The sequence below is a fragment of the Saccopteryx bilineata genome, chromosome 1 (assembly GCF_036850765.1).
Source record: "Saccopteryx bilineata isolate mSacBil1 chromosome 1, mSacBil1_pri_phased_curated, whole genome shotgun sequence".
Classification (NCBI taxonomy): Eukaryota; Metazoa; Chordata; class Mammalia; order Chiroptera; family Emballonuridae; genus Saccopteryx; species Saccopteryx bilineata.
Genome location: NC_089490.1, coordinates 82,845,411 through 82,869,304, shown reverse-complemented (window position 1 = coordinate 82,869,304; position 23,894 = coordinate 82,845,411). Strand labels below are relative to the sequence as shown.

The window sequence follows — 23,894 nt, the reverse complement described above, 5'->3', positions numbered from 1 at the left end:
GTAGTCATCTGGCTGCTTAACTGGCACTGGTAGTCCCAGGTAGCCAGTCAGGGGTGGATGGTGTTATGTTGTCGGCTCTTTTTTTTTTTTTTTGGTGGGCCATCATCTTTAATCCTAGCTTGCACCTGGCGGGCAAGTAAAAACACACTGGGCTCCAAAACCCACTCATATTCAGTGCTCACAAAGCTACTGATTTATCTGAGTTTCCTAGAATCAAAGGTTTCTAGCTTACCAGACTTATTCACCTCTGTTCCCCATCTCCTTCCTTCTCCCTGCACAAACTCTGCACAAACTGTCTTCTCACTCAACACTCCACCATCTTGGCTGCTTCTTCTGGCCTCCTCCACGTGGCCTTTCTCTGCTCTCCTCTCTGCTGTCTCCTCTAATTTTTTTTTTTTTTTCATTTTTCTGAAGCTGGAAACGGGGAGAGACAGTCAGACAGACTCCCGCATGCGCCCGACCGGGATCCACCCGGCACGCCCACCATGGGGTGACGCTCTGCCCACCAGGGGGCGATGCTCTGCCCATCCTAGGCGTCGCCATGTTACGACCAGAGCCAATCTAGCACCTGGGGCAGAGGCCACAGAGCCATCCCCAGCGCCCGGGCCATCTTTGCTCCAGTGGAGCCTTGGCTGCGGGAGGGGAAGAGAGAGACAGAGAGGAAAGCGCGGCGGAGGGGTGGAGAAGCAAATGGGCGCTTCTCCTGTGTGCCCTGGCCAGGAATTGAACCCGGGTCCTCCACACGCTAGGCCGACGCTCTACCGCTGAGCCAACCGGCCAGGGCCTGTCTCCTCTAATATTAATCTCAGGAACCAAGAGAGCAAGCTCCTGTTCTGCCCCCATTTTATAGTGTAGAAATCCAAACCTTTAATCCAATATACAAAATAGGGAAGTCTCTAATACAAAGTCACCTATCAGAGACATGATGGGATTGTACTACCCCACATCAAAAAGGGTGGGAAAGGCTTAATCCCAAAACCAAGCCCCAGGCTACAAGGATTCTGCCTGCCCACAGCCTGCCCCCAACACACATTAATATCACCTGGGTGACGGCCTCCACGTGGGCAGCGCCATCTTTAACAAAGTGAGCATAATATATATATTTTATCTGCCCAACAGTCCACCCCTATGCTCACTTTACTACTCACAATCTATACCACGGGCATCCCTGTGCAAGGAAATTAGGCATATTACACAAATTACAACAACATGGCAAATCATACAATTTCAGCGATTACAAGGTACGTTTCACCAATATCTGAGCACTTTGCCAAAAGCACAAAATGTCCTCAGCCTTCTTTCTAGCCATGGGGAAAGCTTCCCGGGGCAGGAGAAGGGCCTCTAGCAAAGCCACCCCCCACCCCCATCAGGGTATTTCACATTGTCCAAAATCCGTAAATCCATTCAACAAAGGAGCCAGTGCCCACTCCGGTTGTAGTCCAGGAAATCAGTCCATGTACATGAGACCTCAGCCACCACCCCCATCCCTGCCGTCCTGGCAGGTCTTACACTGTCCCAAAGAGGAGCACGTGGCAATGGCAGTCAGCATTTCTATCTCTGCTCCGGAGAGTATGATAGCGTGCAGTCCTATGTCCCAAAATCACAGACCTACCAGGGCCGTAGTAGGTACCCCTTCCAGCTGGGCTCTCATCTTATGGAGACTGCGAATTGCAACTCCAGCCCAATTCTCCTCATCCTCCAAAGAGGAACTGGAAACATCAGCTCCTGCTGCCGGGCTCGAGCCCCGGGCTGCCGCAGCTTTCTGCTCCACAGACCTTGCAGCTCCAGCTCTAGCCTCAGCCCCGGCCTCCCGCCACTACTGGCTCTTCACAACGTCCAGGGCAATCTGCAACTCACGAACCTGTGAATCCTCCTCCAGCAGCTGCTCCATTTCCAGGCGAATCTCGCAAACCTGGTCGGCCTCCTCCTCCAGCGCTTTGTCCAGCTCCAGGGTCAGCATCTTTTTCTTGGCCTCCTCCACGTGGCCTTTCTCTGCTCTCCTCTCTGCTGTCTCCTCTAATATTAATCTCAGGAACCAAGAGCATGTTGTCGGCTCTTGTGCCGTGCTCAGCACTCTAGCTGTTCCCCCTCCCAGGAGGCTAGACTGGGCTTCACAAGGCAAAGTTCTAAGAGAGCAGGCTCCACTGTCAAAGCCCTTATCAAACTCTTGCTTGCTTGTGGATATCCCATTGGCTAGGGAAGTCACATGACTAAGCCTAGATGCAGTGGGTGAGGGGACTGCAAGGGTATGGTTATCAGGAGGTACAGAGGTAAGGGGAAGTCATTGACAGTCTAGCACAGGGCGGTTGGGGAGCAAGGGGGCTTTGTGCGGGCAGCTGTCAAAGACAAGTTCTGTGTTTGTAGTTTATTCTCTTTTGCATTGGGACTCACTTTATTTAAAAAAAAAATTTTTTTTTTTTTTGCGTTTTTCTGAAGCTGGAAACGGGGAGGCAGTCAGACAGACTCCTGCATGCGCCCGACTGGGATCACCGGGCATGCCCACCAGGGGGGTGATGCTCTGCCCATCCTGGGCGTCCCTCTGCCGTGACCAGAGCCACTCTAGCACCTGGGGCAGAGGCCACAGAACCATCCCCAGCACCCGGGCCATCCCCGCTCCAGTGGAGCCTGGGCTGCAGGAGGGGAAGAGAGAGACAGAGAGGAAGGAGAGGGGGAGGGGTGGAGAAGCAGATGGGCGCCTCTCCTGTGTGCCCTGGCTGGAAATCAAACCCGGGACTTCCACACGCCAGGTCAACGCTCTACCACTGAGCCAACCGGCCAGGGCCTTGGGACTCACTTTAATGAGCATTTATATAGTGCTGGATGCTGGGGTTTCAAAGAATAAGACAGTCTCTGGCTATTAGGAAGCTAGTTCAAAAGATACTCCTGGTCTCAAAATTAAAGCAGAAAATATCCTATTAAGACTTTTACTTACGGCTTTAGACAACGGGGACAGGAGCTGCTCATACAAATCTGTGCCGGGGCCAGATTTTGCTTTAAGAAAAAGGAAAGGGTTGCTATAATGACCTGGCTTTGGGCCTGCAAACTGTGGTGATGGCACGATCACCAAGGAAACCAAAAGATGCAGCTTCTAAAAAGGTCTCTGAAAGCTTTTTTAATGTTGTCTGGAATCTGATTGGCTTAAAATAGTGGTGTTGGGGATGGGAGCAGAAACCCAGCTAGCTGTCCTTCAGAAACTTCTAGGATCCGGTGCTAATTGTTGCTTTGGATGTCTTCTGCCTGGCCCTTGGCTTAAAAACAAGGAGTGATTTGGGAGACTTTCTAGGTTATTGTGAGATGTGGCTCTGATGATGATTATGCTGCTGAAAGAACAGGAAATGAGGTAATGCCTTTAAACATGTAGTGTTGCTGTGAATGTCTAAATATGGGCAGCTATGCAGCTCATCATTACAGAGTCATTGTGTTGAGTTTTAAGATAATTGGGTACTTCTCATGTTGGCAGTTTTGATCCTTAAGGGGAGACACACGTCATGGTTAAAGTCTGGAGGCCCATCTGCCTGTTGAGGTTAGAGCCAGAGTGATTTTGTTTGAGGTGCTAAGAAGCCAGCTGTGGACCTCCCTCATGAGGTCTGGGTACTTAAACTAGCATTCAGCAGGCGGGAGTGCAAGCTCACCTGCTGCGTAAGTGTTCAGTCATGAGAATGATGTCTTGTTCTTTTGGAAAACTTTGGTTTTGCTTAACATGGAGTTAAAAGTCCAGCCCAGGCCCTGGCCGGTTGGCTCGGTGGTGGAGCGTCGGCCTGGCGTGCAGAAGTCCCGGGTTCGATTCCCAGCCAGGGCACACAGGAGAAGCACCCATCTGCTTCTCCACCCCTCCCCCTCTCCTTCCTCTCTGTCTCTCTCTTCCCCTCTCGCAGCGAGGCTCCATTGGAGCAAGGATGGCCCAGGCGCAGGGGATGGCTCCTTGGCCTCTGCCCCGGGTGCTGGAGTGGCTCTGGTCAAGGCAGAGCGTCTCCCCGGAGGGGCAGAGCGTCGCCCCCAGGTGGGCGTGCCGGTGGATCCCGGTCGGGCACATGCGGGAGTCTGTCTGACTGTCTCTCCCCGTTTCCGGCTTCGGAAAAATACAAAAAAAAAAAAAAAGTCCAGCCCAGAAAGTTTAAGTTGTTCACACTTTTTTTCAGATGTGTAAATGCAGTGTTTAGCTTTTTAGTTTGTCACTAGAACCTGCATGTGTGGAGAATCAAAAAGCACTTGAACAAGAATTGAAGAACTAGAGATAGATTTTTAAAGGTTTTTTTTTTTTTTTTTTTACCACAAACAATTTGGGGCATTTCTTCTTTTTTTTTTTTCTTTTTTTCTGAAGCCGGAAACGGGGAGAGACAGTCAGACAGACTCCCGCCTGCGTCCGACCTGGATCCACCCGGCACGCCCACCAGGGGGTGATGCTCTGCCCACCAGGGGGCGATGCTCTGCCCCTCCAGGGCGTCGCTCTGTTGCGACCAGAGCCACTCTAGCGCCCGGGGCAGAGGCCGAGGAGCCATCCCCAGCGCCCGGGCCATCTTTGCTCCAGTGGAGCCTCGGCTGCGGGAGGGGAAGAGAGAGACAGAGAGGAAGGAGAGGGGGAGGGGTGGAGAAGCAAATGGGCGCTTCTCCTGTGTGCCCTGGTCAGGAATCGAACCCGGGACTTCTGCACGCCAGGCCGACGCTCTACCACTGAGCCAACCGGCCAGGGCCCAATTTGGGGCATTTCTTAAGTCTTTGGTTGACCAATGACTGTTTAAAAAGTATTCTAAAATGTTGTGTAGAGAAGGCTGAGAGAAAAGACTACTTCCCATAAGTGGGAAGGGGTAACTATTTCAAAGTGATATGAATTATTTGAGGGGGTAGTTGTGTGTGTGTGGGCGATTGAATTAGTCCACTCATTCAATCTCATGTTAACTTTTCAAATAAAGTGCACAGTGGAGTGTACAGATGTTGTATTATAAAGTTGTGCACCTGAAATTTATGTGTAATGTTATTAACCAGTGTTACTCCAATCAATTTAAAAATAGGGGGTTGACTAGGAATGGTTCCTTGAGCTCTGTCCTGCCTGGGAGGGTGAGGAAGGGCATGTGTGTGGCCTGGGCTCTTTGACTCAGCAGTTTGAACTGCCAGAGCACTGTTCATGTTGAGCTTGCAAAACTTGGGTCAGTTAGCAAAAATTCATATTTTATAGTTGTTAAACTGAGGATTGGTGAATAGTTAGGTTAGTCGTTGAGATCTCAGGGTTGGGCCCAGGGTTGCTTATATAGTGGAAAATCACAGTATTTATTATTACTTTCCTTAGAAAATACTTACTAGGATTTAAAAAAAAAAGACTTGACCTTTGATGGCTCTGAAAGTAACTTCACAGTGGGGAGGACGATGGGTTAGGACTTAGCCCGAACTCTGCTGCCCCTCGGGCAGGTGACAGGCAGGTAGGACACATTTTTATTACCTGGAGACTGGTTTCTTCACATTTGGGGGAAGGTCACAGACACCTTTGGGGGTTTGATGGCAGCTCTGAACCCTTTCCCCTGGGTGGCATGTAGTGTACCAAGTGTGGACATTTTCAGGGTAGTCTTTGGATCTCATTTGCTCTGAAATGTAATGATGCTTAGAAACTGATTAGGCTGTGTTTCCTTACCCTGGAAAATTATTTTAGGTGACCTGATTCTAATTGAGGGAAAAAAAGATTAGACATCTAAAAGTGGTTTTCAATCAGGGCTGGTTAGGATACAGCAGAGCGGGCACCCCCACGTCCTGCCAGCCACTCTGGAGAGCAGCCTGGGTATGTGCTGAGACACTTCACAGGCTCAGGTTCCCTAACTCAGTGACCCTCTTCTCAGAAACCGCTCCTGAGTAAATAACTCCATAGCGTATAAACTCCGTGCACAGAGATGGTTGTGTTATAGTGATGTCCTGCGTTAGGAGTAAAGTACAGAGGTACCTTGAGATACGAGCAGACCAACATAGGATTTTTTTAAGATTCGAGCTGCGACTCAGTCCATATTTTTGTTTGATATCCGAGCGAAATTCTGAGATACGAGTCATGATTGGGGAAGCTGCCACTAGTTGACGCATTGGCGCGTGGGTCCAGTATCAGCAGCACAACACCAGCATCTCATTCTTTCTCACGTGTTACCCACAGAATCAAGTCGAATCTCATGCACTGAACTCATTCTTGCATTATTTTTGCATTTTTTACTAACTTTTTGTGTGCTATCATGGGGTCGAAGACAGTGAGTGTAAAGGACAGTGGTGAGAAGAAGAAGAAAATGATGTTGATAAAAGTAAAGCAAAAAATAATAGAAAAACATGAGCGTGGTGTATGAGTGACTGAACTGGCAAGGCTGTACAGCCGCAATACATCTACAATTTGTACCATCCTTAAACAAATGGATGCCATCAAAAGCACAAATCCAGTGAAAGTAACTACAATTCTGTCCCAATTAAGGACAAATATCCATGAAGAAATGGAGAAGCTTCTGCTGATGTGGGTGAAAGAGAAAGAGCTGGCAGTAGATACAGTGGCAGAGACTGCAATATGCAAAAAGGCAGGTATTATTTACGGGGACTTGAAGAAGAAAGAACCATCAACCTCAAAAGAGGCAGCAAAAGATACATTTAAGGCAAGTCACGGCTGGTTTGAAAATTTCAAGAAGAGATCTGGCATCCACTGGTGGTGAGGCATGGTGAAGCTGCGAGTGCTGATGTTAAGGCAGCTGAGGAGTACGTCGCACGTTTTGCTGCGCTTATCGCAAAGGAAGGCTACATGCCCCAACAAGTGTTCGACTGTGACAAAACAGGATTTTTTTGGAAAAAGTGCCCCGGAGGACTTGCATCACCACAGAGGAGAAGAAGCTGCCAGGCTATAAACCCATGAAGGACCATCTGACCCTTGCATTGTATGCAAATGCTAGCTAGCAGTGACTGTAAAGTAAAGCCACTGCTAGTGTATCATTCTGAAAATCCTTGAGCCTTTAAGACTCACAAGATTCTTAAAGCAAAACCGCAGGTTGTGTGGCTTGCCAATGTTAGGGCATGGGTTACACGGCAGTTTTTTTATTGAGTGGGTAAATCTCATCTTTGGTTCTGCAGTGAAGAAATATCTTCAAGAAAATAAACTCCCGATGAAAGCATTACTAATCCTTGAAAATGCTCCAGCCCACCCACCTGGTCTTGAAGATGACATTCTCGATGAGTTCATTGCGACACCTTAGTTGTTCATTGATTGCTTTCTCATATGTGCCTTGACCGTGGTTCCTTTAGCAGACCGAGTAACCCCTTGCCAGTGACCTTGGGTCCAAGCTGGTGAGCTTTTCTCAAACCAGATGAACCCACGCTCAAGCTGGTGACCTCGGAGTCTCAAACTTGGGTCCTCCGCATCCCAGTTTGATGCTCTATCCACTGCACCACCACCTGGTCAGGCGACATTCTTGATGAGTTCAAATTTGTGAAAGTCCTCTACCTCCCACCCAACACGACTTCAATCTTGCAACCTATGGATCAGCAGGTCATTTCCAACTTTAAAAAGCTTTACACAAAGCACTTGTTCTGCCACTGCTTTGAGGTGACTGAGAATACAAATCTAACCCTTCGAGAGTTTTGGAAAGATCACTACAACATCGTGATATGTTTACGCATTATTGACTTGGCATGGCAAGAGGTTACAAGAAGAACCTTGAACTTGGCATGGAAAAAGTTATGGCCTGATGTTGTTGCAGACAGGGACTTTGAAGGATTCGAACCAGAGACCGAGACCAAGGTAGAAGCGTTGGAGGAGATTGTGTCCCTCGGGAAAGTTGATGGGTCTGGAGGTAGATGAGGGTGACGTAAACGAGCTTCTCGAGGAACATGAGGAGGAATTCTCAACTGAGGAGTTGAAGGAGCTACAGATGATGCAACATAGGGAGCTTCTGCAAGAGATTAGTAGTGAGGAGGAGGTAGAGTTGGAAGAAGTGATTTCTACAAGTGAAATTAAAGACATGCTGGCAATGTGGGAGAAGCTTTCAAGTTTCGTTGAAAAAGAAACACCCAGAAAAAGTTTCAACTGGTCCTGCTTCAGCATTTTTTAATGACTTGTTTGTCACATTTCCATAACATTTTAAAAGGCAGGCAAAAGCAAATCTCTTTGGATAGATTTTTATTCAAAAGTCTGCAAGTGAAAGTGCCGAAAGTGCAGCCAAAAAGGCAAAAACAGGTGATGATTAAATGAAAAATACCTAATGTTAAGCTTAGGTTAAGTTTAAAGTTAAGAAAGTGTGTTTTTTTACAATTAAGTTTTTGTGGTTTCATTTTAAGTAAAGAAAGTGCACCTTTAATTTTGTTTAAAGTAAAGAAAATGCAGTTTTAGTTTACATTTAGTGTTAAGAAAGTGCAGTTTTAGTTTACGTGTCTACAGTGCCTGCATCCTTTCCTCCCTCCCTCCTCCTCCGCCATTCACCTCCGTTAGCCACACTAGTCTGTCTCCAAGGTAAGAATACAATACTAAATAACACTTTTTTATTTTATTTATATATTTTGTTATGCATTGGTGAAGTATACATGTTTGTTTCTTAAATAAAAACATATTTTTTCATAATTTAGGATGGTTTGGGGATGTTTCACAGGGCTGGAACGGATTAAATCTATTTCAGTTATTTTAAATGGGAGAAATTTGATATACGAATCAACTGACTTATGAACTCGGTTACAGAATGAATTAAACTCCTATCGTAAGGTACCACTGTATGTGGTGGCATTTCAGTGAGATAGAATTCTAGGGGTATAGCCATTACACTTACATTTATGAATCGTTTTCATAACATACAGGAAATGCTTTTATTCTAATTAATGAAAAAGGTAGGATGTGAACTAGGGTCTCAAATGATTGAACCATTTAAAGTAAAATGCATGGAAGGAAATATTTAAATGTTAATTTATTGCTGTTGCTTAGTGGTTATAGGATTGTGGGCTTTTTAAACCGTATTTTTCCTATTTTCTTGTTTTTTAGTAAGTAGTTCTGGAATTAAGGGGAAACTGTGACACTAGAAAACTGGTAGCATGTGGGAACAGAGGGGCAGTAAACACCTAACTGGGTTACGCTCTTGTTCTCTGTAAATGGAGAATAAAGGACCCTGGACTCGATTTCACTGCAGCCAGTGGAAGACCTGGTGGCTGGAAGACCTGCTGAGAGTGTCCCGAGCCCCCTCAGACGCAGCCCTCAGTGCCCTAGAGGGCATGCTTGCCTCCCTGCCTGGACTATGTTGTGTTGTGTGATGTGTTCATGGCAGTTGGAAGCTCTGCTGGGACAGTCATCAAGGGACAGCGTGAGAGCCCAGCACAAGGCCGCCGCAGCGCCTGGATGCAGTGCACGTGTTTCCCTCATTTCCGTCCAGTGCAGAGCACAGACAAGCTGGGTCTGAGCCTTGGCCTGGCCTGACAGTGCATCCAGGTTAGGGGTGGTGGCTTAGGAAGCACTGAGGTATGTTTTCTGTTCTGGCGTTTTTTAGGTATTCCAGTTTAAGTGAACATATAGGACCTTTGATTTTAATTCCAGCTTTAACTCTCTTTCAGGTCACTAATGAAAGAACTTTTATTTGGGAAATAGAAATCGCTTCTGACTAATTTTTCTCTTTAGGATTCACAGATGGATTCTCTGGAAAAGACAACAAATAGAAGTGAACAAAAGTCAAGGTAAATAAAGTAAACTCTACCTTCATGCAGGTTTGTATCATCTACCCCAGGTCTCAGCACCTACGCGGGTGAAAGTGAGGTCAGGATGGTACCTCAGGGGTTATGGAATCACCTTTTGTTTCAACATCAGAAACATTTCAGAAGGCAGTTCCTTCTCTGCCCAAGGAAGTGACCATAGCCTGGTCTCCAAACCAAGTAACAAGTGATTAGAGGCCACGTCAAGGTTAAGAATGCCATCTCCGAATGTAGATCTCAGGCTATGCTTATTAAAGTGATGCAGGTAGGGGTACTTATCTTGGAATGTGCTGGGATGGATAAGTGGCAGAAAACCAGCATTTTGCCAGGAATTGAAAGAAAGGGTCATTTCATCATCATAGTTGTTTACAAGCTCTTTGCAGCTTCCAAGAATTAAATAGCTGTGCTTTTTGTTAAATAATATAGGTCACGCGTGCGCTGGATCCTGTGGGGGACTCAAGATGAATAAGACACAGTATCCCTTTGTGGAATGAGGCTAGAACATACAAATAAACAGACAAAACAATGGTGCTCCATCTCCCAGTAGATAGAGGACTCTGGGGGAAATTTGTATGTGTGACCAGTTCAGGCCATACTTGACTGAACATGTCACAGGCCTTCCAGGACTGCAATATTTCTATGCTGATTTTTATTTAACCCCCTCCCTTGTTTTTAAGTAGAAAGTTTTTAAAAAGCCTCATCCAGAAACAGCCACAAGAACTGCTCCTGGTGATCGGGACCGGAGTCAGTGCAGCGGTGGCCCCGGGGATCCCCGCCCTCTGCTCCTGGAGGAGCTGCCTGGAGGCCGTCCTCGAGGCTGCGGAGCAGCTAGAGGTGCTCCACCCCGGGGATGTGGCCGAGTTCCGCAGGAAGGTGATGAAGGACCGGGACCTGCTGGTTGTTGCCCATGATCTGATCCGGAAGATGTCACCTGTAAGTCTTTTTCAGACAAGCACATCAGGTTTCACAGGGGCAACTTGATTCTGAGCCAGGTTGGTGAGTCCGTAATACTAACACTTAGATTTCTACTAGCCTACGTTGTCTTTTCTCAGTAAAGTCAGGCTGATGAGGCAGAAATCTTTAAATCTATCAGAATACCATCTCTTTAATTAAACGGTAGTGCCAGGGAAGGGATGGGGCTCCTAAAATAATAGCCCTTCTTCCATGGAGCCTGAATATGTGTGTGTGTCAGGAATGTTGTCAGGCTGCACTGGGGACGAACCTTACGATTTTGGGTCGTTTAGTAAAGGTATCCTTCAGGTATGTTTTGGGTCTAGGCTGGCCAGCCACGTCTCTTAAGATGACAAGTAGTTCCTAGAAACACTTTAAGATGGGAGAAGTTATGGCTTCTCTGTCTGCAGGTGGAAATGGCCTGGCAGTGAGGAGAAGCACTGGTGCTGTCTGAGACCATTGCCAAGTGCTGCCCTCGAGTCGGGGGCTGGTGCAGGAGTAAAGGTGTATGGCCAGGTCATTGTCACAGAGGTCCGCTGCAGTGTACAGGCAAACGCCGGGCAACCAGATGATGTAATGGAGGCTCAGGGCAGGTTTCTTCTTGTCAGTCCTGTGTTTACTGAGGAAATGTGGCCATCATCTGAGAATTAGGACGAGGAGGAGATAGAGGAGGGTTAATGCAGGAGAAAGCATGAAAAAAAATAGTCATCTAGGAGGTGAGGGGACCTTAGGCTGCTGCAGAAAGAGACCCACAGCCACTGGCTTACATGTGATTCCCTTTCGCTGTTCAAATAGAAGCCTGTGTGAGCAACTGAGAGAGCCCAGCACCTGGCTGTGCTGGTAACCCGGCTCCTGTTGGCTTCTGTCCTGCCCTCACTTGCAGCTCACAGTTCATGCCTGAGCCTAGGGCCCCACATATGCTGTAATAATTCCAGTGTGTGGGAAGGGGCATGCCATGGAAATCCGTAGACCATTCTGCTTTCATCACAGTGGCCAGTGTCACCTGTGGTTGTTCCCTCCTTTACCAGAGACTGGGAAGTATTTCCACCTGGGTGACTGCTGATGTGGGTGTTCTATCGATGAGGGGCAGCTAGCTCTCAGGACACGGGTGGGCCCAGCCTACTGCCTGTTCTGTGTACCACTCTCTGTGGGCACAGAGCCACACCCACACGTTTTTATTCTGCAGTGCAGTGCAGAGCTGGGTAGTAGCAACAGAGACTGGCTTTGCAAAGCCTGGAGTGCTGGGCCCTGTCAGGAGAAGGGGGAGGAGTCTGTAGACCAGAGGAGTGTCACAGGGCTGCTGGACAGTCCGAGGGCCCATTCAGATGAGGACATTCATTTGAAGAGAGGCTAGACAGATTGCTACTTATTTATTAAGGAGATGAATATTTGGAGCTTTATTCTACCCTTCTCTTTACTTTTGTGTATTTTTGAAAATTGCCATAAAAAGAGAGTTGAAGTGCAGTGAGTCACAACAGTTGTGTTTTCCACACCGTGTTCAGCAGGTTGAAAACAGGCAAGGAATCAGTGCAGGGCTGGATAATCAGGGCTGGGGTTTTGTCAGGGAATTAACCGCAGCAAAGCTGGGGAAGGACAGGGCAGTTGTAAGGGAGCTTATATAAGGGAGTTGTTGTAGAGATAAATTATGGAACCTAAGCTGCTTAATGGGAGAAGTGTGGCTGGCAGAGGAGTGAGAGAGAAGGTCAGTGGCAGCAGGGTCCATGGCCTGCAGGTCTTGATGGGGTTGAAGTTGTCTTGGGAGCCTACAGGTGCTAGAGACCTGGGCACATGGGAGGGAGAGGTTGGACCGAGGTTCTGAAAAGGGTCTGGCTCTTGGTAATGGTAAGGTTTGGGATGTGGCCATAGATGTGATAGCTGTGCTGGCACCAGCTCATTGGAGAAGAGAGATGAGGACTGTCGAGGCCACAATGCAGTAAGGATCCCCTATGTCAGTGGTCCGCAAACTCATTAGTCAACAGAGCCAAATATCAACAATACAACGATTGAAATTTCTTTTGAGAGCTAAATTTTTTAAACTAAACTGTATAGGTAGGTACACTTTTATTAACTTAATTAGGGTACTCCTAAGCTGACCTTTGCTAAAAACATCCTTAATCTGATTGATCCGCATGTGGCTTGTGAGCCACAGTTTGCCAACCACTGATCTAAGTGAACCAGAAAATCCCCACAAACTGGGACAGAAGTACAGTTAGAGAGACTTGACAGTGAGCCAGGTGCCACCCCATACCCTTCCTGGCATCAACAGAGAGGGGTGAATCCTGATGGACACACTGAGACAGAGGGTGGGCGGAGGTGTTTTCTGTGAATGCACAGTCGGCTTGTCCAGTGCAGGTAGCTGGTGAGGGGTGGTCATCCTGGGAGTACACGAAACCTCTTGACCCCTGTGTCCTCCTAGCTGCTCCACTACTATCTGACCCTTCACAGAGGAGCTCTGTATTTCCTGTCCCAGTTGCTTGCTGCTCTCATACCCGTCCTGGCGTGCTCCACTGAAGCAGCTCTTGTCATGGCCACTGGTCCCCCGTGGTGTTCCTCGTAGAGTTCACATCTCATGCTTGTCCTGTTGCATCTCAGCAGTGTGTGCCACACTGTCGTTCATCTAATTTAAGGTGCTACTAAGACACACTGTTTCCTAGACCACCAAGAAGAGAAAAGCAGTGGTTTGCAGCCCGCAGAAGAAGAGTCTTTGCCTTGGTCTTTCAGGCCTCCCGTAGTCTGGTTCTGGCTCCCCTCTGACCTCACCCACCGATACCGATACCTCTTGAGGTGTCACGAGGGTGCCTTGCTAACCTTTTCACCCACCTGTGCTGCCACCTCAGGGCCCTTGCACTTGTTCTTCCCTCTGTTGGGAATCTCTCCAGTGGCCCCTCACTGCCTCAGCTCTCTGCTCCACGAGCCCTGCAACCCCCACCTGGTACCCTAGCAGTGCCTGTTCCTTTTCTCTGCTCACTCTCCCTAGGGCATTTGGTACCGTTGCTGTTTCACTTATGTGTTTGTACATTATCCGTCTCCCTCCTCTAGAGCTTAAGGAACTTTGAGGCCCCGGTTTCCTCCCCTCCTTCCTCACTCCTGGGTAGGTGCTCATATTGTTGAGAGGTGACATTTTTTGGTAACTCCCGGTCCACCTTTCTATAGCGGACAGGCGACACCAAGCCCAACTTCTTCCAGGACTGCCTGATGGAGATCTTTGACAACCTGGAGCAACACATCCAGGACCCGCTGGTGCTGCAGTCCATCCTCAGCCTGATGGAGCGGGGAACAATGGTGCTGACCACCAACTACGACAACCTGCTGGAGATCTTTGGGCAGCAGCAGAACAAGCCCATGGAGTCCTTAGATCTGAAGGACAAGACCAAGGTATGAGCTGAGGATTCTGCAGGCAGGAGGCAGGTGGAAGGGAAAAGGCCCCCTGAGCGTTTGCAGCGCAGTGGGTGTGGAGTTGGCGTTTGTCTCTGCAGTGGGCAGTCAGTCAGTGAAAGGTGCTGTCAGCTCTCCCAGCTCCCCTCTCTAGTGAAACATGACCCTAATTGACTGTGTGCCAGCCCCTTCCGCAGGCAGCTGGGATCAAGAGTTGTGACCCCCTCACTTCCTAGGATGCCCTCCACTGCCTGCTCTTGTCTGCTGCATTCTCACCTGCATTCCTCACTCCTGCTGATTTCTCACCTGCATTTATTCATTGGAGTTGCTGTAGGAAATAGCTAAGAAAAGCAAAATCACCCAGTCCTAGAGCTGTGAATTTTGGTTTATTTGCTTTTTTTAAAAAAACAAATTGAGATTGTAGTATAAAGTTATTTTCCTGATTTTTTCCCTTGAATATTATACTGTGAGCATTTTTCCTGTCATTAAACTGATTTTTTAATTAATTTTTTATCTTGATATATCATTTATTTGGGGCTTCAGTCTGGCCGTGGCTTCTTTATATCCACAGCTGCAGGAGTTCCATTCAGTGAATCCTCAGATGGCTCCCCAGTTGACTGCTGTAGAATTCAGTTGTAATTTAGATGTGGTCATGGGAGGAGGCTAGTACAGTGTTTATCTACTCCACCATCTGACCGGAACTTCATTAAGCTGTTTTTTGTTTTGTTTTGTTTTGTTTTGTTTGGGGGGGGGGGGGCAGATAGGGACAGACAGACAGGAAAGGAGAGAGATGAGAAGCATCAATTCTTTGTTGCGGCACCTTAGTTCATTGATTGCTTTCTCATATGTGCCTTGACAGGAGGGCTCCAGCTGAGCCAGTGACCCCTTGCTCAAGCCAGTGACCTTGGGCTTCAAGCCAGCGACCTTGGGCTTTAAGCCAGTGACCTTTGGGCTCAAGCCAGTGACCATGAGATCATGTCCATGATTTCATGAGTAAGCCAGATGAGCCCATGCTCAAACTGGCAACCTCTGGGTTTTGAACCTGGGTCCTCTGCGTCCCAGGCAGACACTCTATCCACTGTGCCACTGCCTGGTCAGGCTGTTTGTTGTTTTGTTGTTTTGATTTTTTTTCCTAAAGATTTTATTTATTGATTTTACAGAGAGAGTAGAGGAGTTGGGGATAAAGAAGTGCCAACTTGTATTTGCTTCACATTAGTTACTCATTGATTGTCATATGTGCCCTGACTGGGCAAGTCCAGGGTTTTGATCCAGGTCAGTGCTCTACAACTGCGCCACCACAGGCCAGGTTCCAGTAAGCTGTTGTTAAAAGGCAAAATGATTTTAAAGGGCAATGTAATTATAAAACTAAAATATAATTGTTGTCCTTTCTCTCTTATTGTTAGCATATTCTCACTCTTATAAATAATGTTACAATGAAAATCCTTATACTTTTATGTCTCTGTTTATTTCTTTAGCATAAATTCCTGGAAGAGGTTCAGGGTCAAAGGGTATGACTGTTTTAAAGACAGATGACATAAATTACCAAATTCTTTCCAGAAAGCTTACCAGTTTATAGTCCTACCAGCTGTGCGTGGAGTGCCTCAACTCACGGCACTTCTCAGGCTTGTGTTTTCTACCAATGGAAGGCAGTATCTCACCAGCAGGAAGAGGCCAATGACTCCCTGTACTGTGGCTCTCACTGTATTGTGGCAGTCTGGAACCAAACCCACAGTGTGTCTGAGGGGTGCTGGGATCCATTTCGTGTATCTTGCCAACATGTCGTGTTACTAAAAACAAAACAAAATATATTTCGCCTATAGAAGAGGTGAATGTTTTACATTTTTACTTCTCTTATTACTAAGGTTGAACATAGTTTCAGTTTATTTATTTATTTATTTATTTATTCATTTTAGTGAGTGAGAGAAGGATGGGGTGGGGAGAAGAAGGAGAGAGATGAGAAGCATCAACTAGTAGTTGCATCACTTTAGATGCTCATTGATTGCTTTTCATACGTGCCTTGACTGGGGGGTTTAAGCTGAGCCAGTGACCCCTTGCTCAAGCCAAAGACCTTGTACTCAAGCCAATGACCTTGGGCTTCAAGCCAGTAACCTTTGGACTCAAGCCAGCGACCATGGGGTCATTTCGATGATTTCACGCTCAAGCCGGGAACCTTGTGGTTTTGGACCTAGGGTGCTGTGATGCTCTATCTGCTGCGCCACCACTGGTCAGGTGAATGTAGTTTCACTTCATTGAAACTTCTTTTAAGGCATATTCCTGTCCTTTGCTTATTTGCTTAAAGATTTTATATTATTATTATAAACTAAAATTGCCACTGTGTTGTCTGGTTCGCTTCATGAGGGAAGGCCTCAGCTCTGCTCTATGCACAGGAAGTAGAGATGAGGCTCCTTCAGGCCAGAATCATGTGAGGGCTCAGCTCGCACCCCAGGAGCTTCTGTCTGGCAGCCTTTCTCCCAGAACTGGACCAAGAAAGATGACGGGCAGCCATGTGCACATGGGCCCCAGGCACAGGCTATGTGCCCTGTGCAGAGTGGCACTGGGACTGTGCTGAGTAGCCTTATAGTGCAGTCATACTCTCTCTAAACAGAACACCTGCCTACATGTCCAAGGGACCCGGTCCCACTTGGGAGGTTTGCTCACTGTTATCATTGTTGTCTCTGGAAATAAATGCAAATGACATCTACAGAAATCTAGCTGCACATGTGCCTGTTCTATGTAAGAGCTGTTGGTGTCTGTCTGTCTGGTGGTGTTAGCTGCTTGCAGAAGCAAAAGCCCATGGCATAAAATGGAATACACATGATGTACATATTTTTAAGGACCTTTGTTCTGAATCTTGAACTGATATCAGTGTAGGGCTATTGACACATTAGGTTTTCCATAAATTTTTTTCTGTGTGTAAGAACCACTATAAACATAGCAGTAATTGAACTAGAAGGGGTAACTTAGAAGTTAAAGTCCTAATCCCTCTAAAGTGGTCAGTCTTAACAACTTGCTGTAATTTCAGGTGTTAAGGATATTTTCTACATAGCTTTCTCTGTCTTTAAAAGTTCTTTTTGATGTGATATGACAGGAATAACTAGCACTAACAGCTAAGTTACTCTTTGATTTTAAAGGTATAATTATCAATGCAAACATCTCTCTTACCCTTTCCAAGGCAGGTGTGAAAAACTGTATCCAGTGTAGATATTTCCCTCTTACATCTGTTTCAGTAATACCAGTTTTCTTTGGGCTCGATTGTTGACAGGTCCTTAAGTGGGCAAGAGGACACATCAGATACGGAGTTCTTCACATCCATGGCTTATACACAGACCCCTGTGGGATGGTATTGGATCCTTCAGGATATAAGGATGTCACCCAAGACCCAGAAGTGATGGTACGACCACCTGCTGTGGCACTGCTTGTACTCCTTGGAACTCTGGTGGCAGCAGTCTGGGTGGGTTCCTGGCCCCCCAGCTGCTGGGGACGGTCCTGTGCTCACATCCTGCGCTGTGTGCAGGGCTTGGCGTGGGGCATGTCTCACTGATGCTCAGTAGACTTGGGGTGCAGGACTCGTGTCCAGCACAGATCCAGTTTGCCTCTCCATGCCACCAGCCCTTCCATGATGCTGCTGCTCAGGGACACAGCTGAGTTTCTTCAGATTGACTTGCAGGCCCCACAGGGTCTGTGATGCCGTTTCCTGGGTACTCCACCTCCATCATTTTTCTCTTTTCATTCAGGCATTTTCCTGTCTGAAATTCTCTCTTCTCCTTTCTCTACTCAGCACTCTGTCTAGCTTTCAAAACCTAGCGTTAAAATTTCATTCTCTTTGAGGTTTTCTTGAAATCAGAGGTGAAGCAAAGTGTGGAGACCTGCTTCCCTGCTTTTTATAAACTCCTTTATTATACTGAAAACCACAGGTCCCCACTGTGTCACTGGCGAGCCCAGGGTTGCGCACCAATCCCTTTGGTGCTGGCCCTGGGCCTGTGGGGCATGGCTGTGGTGGCACGGGGTCAGTGGGGCTGAGGCTCTTCAGCTGCATCAGTGATGTGTCCTGGGTTATGAGAATTTCTGAGCTGATACTGCTCCTCTGAGATGTTGGGTGTGTGAATTGGTGGGTCTCCACTGCAAACATAGTGACCCCCAGTCACTTTGCTCCATCCTGTGCCCAGTCCCCTGGGTCACTATCACTGGTCCTGCCTCAACTCTATTGCTCATTCCATAAAATTCTATTCCCCTGACCCCAGCCACCCATCTCCAAAAGTTGCTGATGATCCATTGAGACAGATGTGAATTCCAGGAGTGGTGTGTGTAATTCTGAACTGGAATATCTCATATCCTTTGTTTTAAAATTGTACATGATCCTAGAAGAGTTGAGTTGAGAGAGTACTCAGGATTGGTGGGCAGGGTGGGCTGTTGGTTGGGTCATGTGCCTTGGACATTGACCCGGGCTGGGCACGCTGGCCTGCAGAAGGAGAGGCGCTGCCTCTCTGACTGCTTCTCACTGTGGCTCTGGGACAGGCTTCCAGGAGTGGCAGTGGTTTAGAAGTGCAGTTGTGTCACTCATGGGTGGTCAGTACCTGCTGTCCATTAGTTGAGCCACCTGTTTGCTCATTGGTTTCTCACAGGAGGTGCTCCAGAGCTTATACCGCAAGAAGTCCTTTCTGTTCGTGGGCTGTGGGGAGACCCTTCGGGACCAGATATTCCAAGCACTCTTCCTGTACTCGGTGCCGAACAAGGCGGATTTGGAGCACTACATGGTCGTGCTCAAGGAGAGCGAGGACCATTTCTTCAAGCACCAAGCTGACATGCTACTGTTTGGGATCAAAGTCGTGTCCTATGGGGCCTGTTTCGACCACTTCCCGGGGTACATGCGAGACCTGGCCACTCAGATCTGTAAACAGTGGAATCCAGGTATGGGAGCATTATCTCTTCATAAAAATGCCATCTAGGCCTTCTAGTTTTTTCTTTTTAGATATAATTTACATACCACAAAATAAAATTGAGATCTTATTTTACATACCTTATATACCATCAAATTCACCACTTTTAGTTATTTTCCAAAAATGTCTCTGTACATTACAAATGGAAGATTGTTGTGATGGTGATGGTCTGTAAAGGGGACTCTGTGCAGACACCATGCCACGCTCAGGTTAGCTGACCAGGAGAGGTGCCAACGCCGAAAACTGAGCCCTCCAGACATTTTATACCTTCATCCTGTCACAGAGCTGCAGGGACACAGAATGCTCTTAGGAAGACTTCATTCTTTTTTCAAATCACACATTTTCCATGTGCAGCTGAATGCAGCCCACCATTTAAGTGATTCTCCTTGGTCCTGTTCCTGGGGATTGATTGTTCACCTGTCGGGAGTGACCCAGGATCACTGAATGACTCTTAAATCGGTCAGCTTGACATAAAGGGCAGCCAATGCTTTGAGTTTGTGTCATAAATCATGGATGACAGCAAACCTGGAAAAGTCTTATGGGCTGTCATTTCATGGTAATAGGAAACCCAGGAACAGTCACGCAGCCAGTGGCATTGGGTTCAGCATGGAGATGGCTGGCTGGGACCAGCTGTGCACGTCAAGTTTCGATACACTAAGATCATGGGTGACAGGCTTAGCACCTTAGTTTTTCCCCTCCAGTCCTTTCCAAAAATAATGAGCAAAATGGACTGACTGAAGTGGCATTTCCATTAATGAAATAATGTGAGAGCAGCAGTTGGTTCTAATGGAGAGAAGGGAGCTGCACTATGAATTTTACATTCATGACCTTATTTCACATTCAGTCAAAGTGGCCACCATGGCCAACAGTTGATTTATAAACCATTAGACAAACTCAGGGGTGAATGACTTGCCTGTCTGGAGCCTGGATATTCGGAAGCCAAGATGGGGTCCTGGATTGAGCAGAGTGAACAGTCCCATTCAGGGTGTCCCCAGATAGGCCTGTGTGATGGTTCTGGAGAGGGACAGTGTTCTTGTCACATCTGCCCCTAACTACCACTTCTCTTGCCTTCACATGCACAGCCAAGCGTAAACCTGCATGAGCTCAGGCTCCTGGAGCTTGCCGCTGAGCGCCTCCTGTCCTCATTGATGCCTCTTTCCCAGAGCTTGTATTCTATGTCCTCAGGGACATTTGTACTTACATTCTTGAGGTGCCTCTCCCAACTGGAAAGGGTGGCATACTGGTGATGACAGAAATAAGTGACAGCTGGTGCCGCGCCATGGTCCTTGTGTGTCAGGTTGATTCAGGCGGTTCACATGTGGCCCCTGAAAGATGAAAAGGAGAGGGCACTAACCAGCCCACTTTGCCACAGTGTGCCAGGACCACGTCCAAGTTGGGCAGCAGCCTTGCCACCATCTCCGCTGCCGCGTGGAGGCTTGATCTGCTGTTTTTTCTTTCTTCCCAGATGCTGAGCGAGTGGACAGCACCACGCTGTTGGGTAAGGCAGAGCTTGAATTTTACCAACCTGGTTTTTGCCTACACATTCCACTGTCTTCCTGTCACTATTTGTAAAATCATAAGTGTTCTCACATTAAATACTTAGCCTGCTTTAACACAGCTTCATCAGAGATACCACAACAGTGCTTCTGTGATGGTCTCTGCCATAGGGAAGGGATGAAAGTGCCTTCTTTCCACTGGGAGGCACAGTTAAGTTGAACATGGGCCCAAGAGTACGTCCTGTCCCACAACTGGGAGTTACAGGGGAATTTGGACAAGATGCTGTTTTGTTACAGTGTTTGGTCTAAGATGCGGTAACTATGACCCAGCCCCTTCAGAAATTTTAATTGTAAAGGTTCTAAGGTTTCATAATAAAATTTTCTATTTAATACATGTTCAGAATATCAATGCTCTTTCTGCTGGGCTCAACTCTGCTGGTTTCTGAATTAACAAGATATGGCTGAGCTTGGTAGCTGCTGGCGTCTCCTTTTTGGGTGAACTTGGCACTGGCCTTCTCCACACTGGCCAGTTTGTCGGTCAGAAGGGGCTCGGCTGTGGAGCAGGTCCTCCATGTGCAGCCCTGGTCTCCTCTAGCTGGGCTCAGCTATCAGATGTGAACCTTCAGCCTGGGTTAGGCTTCAGTTTAGAAATTATTAACAGTTGTACTTAGCTTTCCATTTCTACCTATTTCCATATGAAAGGACGCATTTATTCAGTTATTTTCTCACTTAAATGCAACTCCTAGAACCCTTCTTTTCTTCTGAAAAAGCATTAACTTGTTATCTAGAGTAAACCAGTTTCATATACTGCCCTGTGGAGAATGGATTCTAGAAGCGAAGCTTTTTAATAATAAACGTCCTCATTTTTTAGGGAATGTGTGTCAGGACTGTGCAAAGAGGAAGTTAGAAGAGAATGGAATTGAAGTTTCAAAACAGCTCCGACAATCAGGTACTGAATAGAGTTCCTTCTCTGTGTTGGGAACCTCTGCAGGTTGGCCTTAGTCTCCAGAGAAAACCACTTTGTTTTTTGTTGAATGACTAGAGATTGATTTATTTTATTTATTTATTTTTTTAAATGCTACTGCTTTTTTTTTTTTAATTTTTAAAAAATTTATTTTATTTTATTTATTCATTTTTAGAGAGGAGAGAGAAAGGGAGAGAGAGAGAGACAGAGAGAGAAGGGGGGAGGAGCTGAAAGCATCAACTCCCATATGTGCCTTGACCAGGCAAGCCCAGGGTTTCGAACCGGTGACCTCAGCATTTCCAGGTCGACGCTTTATCCACTGCACCACCACAGGTCAGGCTGGAGATTGATTTAAACTATTTTTATTTTTAAAGATTTTATTTATAGATTTTTAGAGAAAGGAGAGAGAGAAATGGGAGAAGGAACGTGAACAAGTCATAGTAGTTGCTTCTGGTATGTACCTTGAGTGGGCAAGCCCAGGGTTTTGAATCAGCGACCGCAGCAGCACTCTAGGTCAAGGCTTTATCCACTGTACCACCACAGGTCAGGCTAAACTATTTATTCCAATAGATAACCTCGGTGGGCTCCAGCAAGGGTGGTCTAGCTCATGCACACTGTCCCCTCCCTCTCTCCCTAACATATGTTAGTCCTAGTTCTTTTGTTTTTTTTTTTTTTCTGAAGTTGGAAACGGGGAGGCAGTCAGACAGACTCCCGCATGTGCCCGACCGGGATCCACCCGGCACGCCCACCAGGGGGCGATGCTCTGCCCATCTGGGGCATTGCTCTGTTGCAACCAGAGCCATTCTAGCGCCTGAGGCAGAGGCCACAGAGTCATCCTCAGCGCCTGGGCAAACTTTGCTCCAATGGAGCCTTGGCTGCAGGAGGGGAAGAGAGAGACAGAGAGGAAGGAGAGGGGGAGGGGTCGAGAAGCAGATGGGCGCTTCTCCTATGTGCCCTGGCCAGGAATCGAACCTGGGACTCCTGCACACCAGGCTGACACTCTGCCACTGAGCCAACCGGCCAGGGCCTAGTCCTAGTTCTTTAAGTGACACACGTACTCTGACTTCCCAGTGTGAAGCCAGGGGTGTGATGGGCTACCCTCCTCCCCTCCCCTCCCTCATCTCACCTCCACAAGCTGTCCAGCCATCATAGCTGGAGAACAAGCTCCATTAAAATAGTGGGAATATTTTCCCGGTTAGCCGTAATGGGCTTAACATCTGTATCTCTGTCGATTGCTGGACATGTTAAGATTTGCATTCTGTCACATTGCCCCTCAGTTCCCGAGATTTCTTCTGAACTGCTCTGATCTGCTGCTTGCTGGTCACCAGTCCACCTTGCTGTCCTAGATTGCTGCCAGGTCTTCCTTCTCCTGTCCCCCAGCTGGACCCTCAGGGAGATCCCACAGTCCAGCTTCCTGAAGACGGGTGTGTCCACAGGTGTCTGCATGGTCCTCAGACCTCACGATTGGTTGGAGTGTAGATTCTTGGCTCATAAAGTCCCCTTGGAACTCTGTTGTCTTAAGCATTCAGGTTTCCTGTTGAAGAGAGTCTAATGCTAACCCAGTTCTAAGTGATATTTAGGCGACCTCTTCTTTTCTCCTGGTGTTTATAAGTTTCATAAGGATGTATTTAGATGGAGTCTTTTATATACCCTGCTCCCACTTTTTCCCATTTCAATTCTGAAACAATCTGTGGTTTCCTTGATTATACATTTCTATCTTCTTTCTTCCCTCCTTTTTGAAGTCACTCTAGTTGGGACCTCCTGGATTGATTTCTACTATATACTGTTTTTTTTTTTAATGTCTTAATGTTAATTTGTTTTCATTTTTTCAAAATCCTTCTGAGGGTATCTGACTCTACTTCATTCCTGAAAACATTAGTATGAAAAGTTTTCAGATAACAGTTTATTTTTTATTTCTTTATAGGGAAACCTCAGTAAAATGCACTTAAACTCATAAACATCTATATAGTAATCAACTAAGAATTTCTGGAGCTCTGAAGCATTTACCATGTCAGTTCCCTACTTATTTAACATTTAAACTAATTCTTGTTGGTGTTTTTGAGCCATACTGTGAAATTACATTTCATTCTATACCACAAGGATCCTGTACTATTGAAATAAGTCTATTGTAGATATGAAGATACATAAATAATGCAAATAACCCTTAGTCAAAGAAAGTCAACAGCCAAGGCAGTTGTTAAAATGGCTGCTTGCAGAGTGAGTGGTGGCCTACATTAGGACTGGTGGTAGGAGTAGATGGACAAGGCTGTGGTCTCTTGCTGTCCCTTGGTGGGTGGAGTGGAGCATGCTCTGGGGACCTTGTGGAGGACAGCCGAGCTACAAGTGCAGCATCTCCCCTTAATTTTGTATAAATTCAGTGCATTTTGTACAACTTTAATGTATATATTCATTAGAAGGAGAATTCCATTATGATAGCATTTTGGATAAAATTCTTTGAAGTTTTGTAGCAAGTATGTAGATTGTGAATTCAGCTTGTAGAGA

At 46.9% G+C, this 23,894-nt stretch overlaps 1 protein-coding gene across 7 annotated transcripts in view; it reads left to right on the top strand.

Moving 5' to 3' along the window:
- FAM118A (family with sequence similarity 118 member A) overlaps nt 1-23,894 on the top strand; it is a 33,613-nt gene that overhangs the window by 7,403 nt on the left and 2,316 nt on the right. Inside the window, exons 2-8 of one of the 7 annotated variants that reach the window (XM_066255546.1) lie at nt 9,599-9,654; nt 10,350-10,602; nt 13,774-13,995; nt 17,258-17,386; nt 18,618-18,903; nt 20,398-20,430; nt 21,300-21,377. In XM_066255546.1, coding sequence (XP_066111643.1) covers nt 9,608-9,654; nt 10,350-10,602; nt 13,774-13,995; nt 17,258-17,386; nt 18,618-18,903; nt 20,398-20,430; nt 21,300-21,377 — 1,048 coding nt within the window. In that variant the 5' untranslated portion in view covers nt 9,599-9,607. Of the gene's footprint in view, nt 1-9,598; nt 9,655-10,346; nt 10,603-13,773; nt 13,996-17,257; nt 17,447-18,617; nt 18,904-20,397; nt 20,431-21,299; nt 21,389-23,894 lie in introns of those variants that run through there. The other 6 variants (XM_066255535.1, XM_066255543.1, XM_066255544.1 and 3 more) reach the window with 6 other exon arrangements.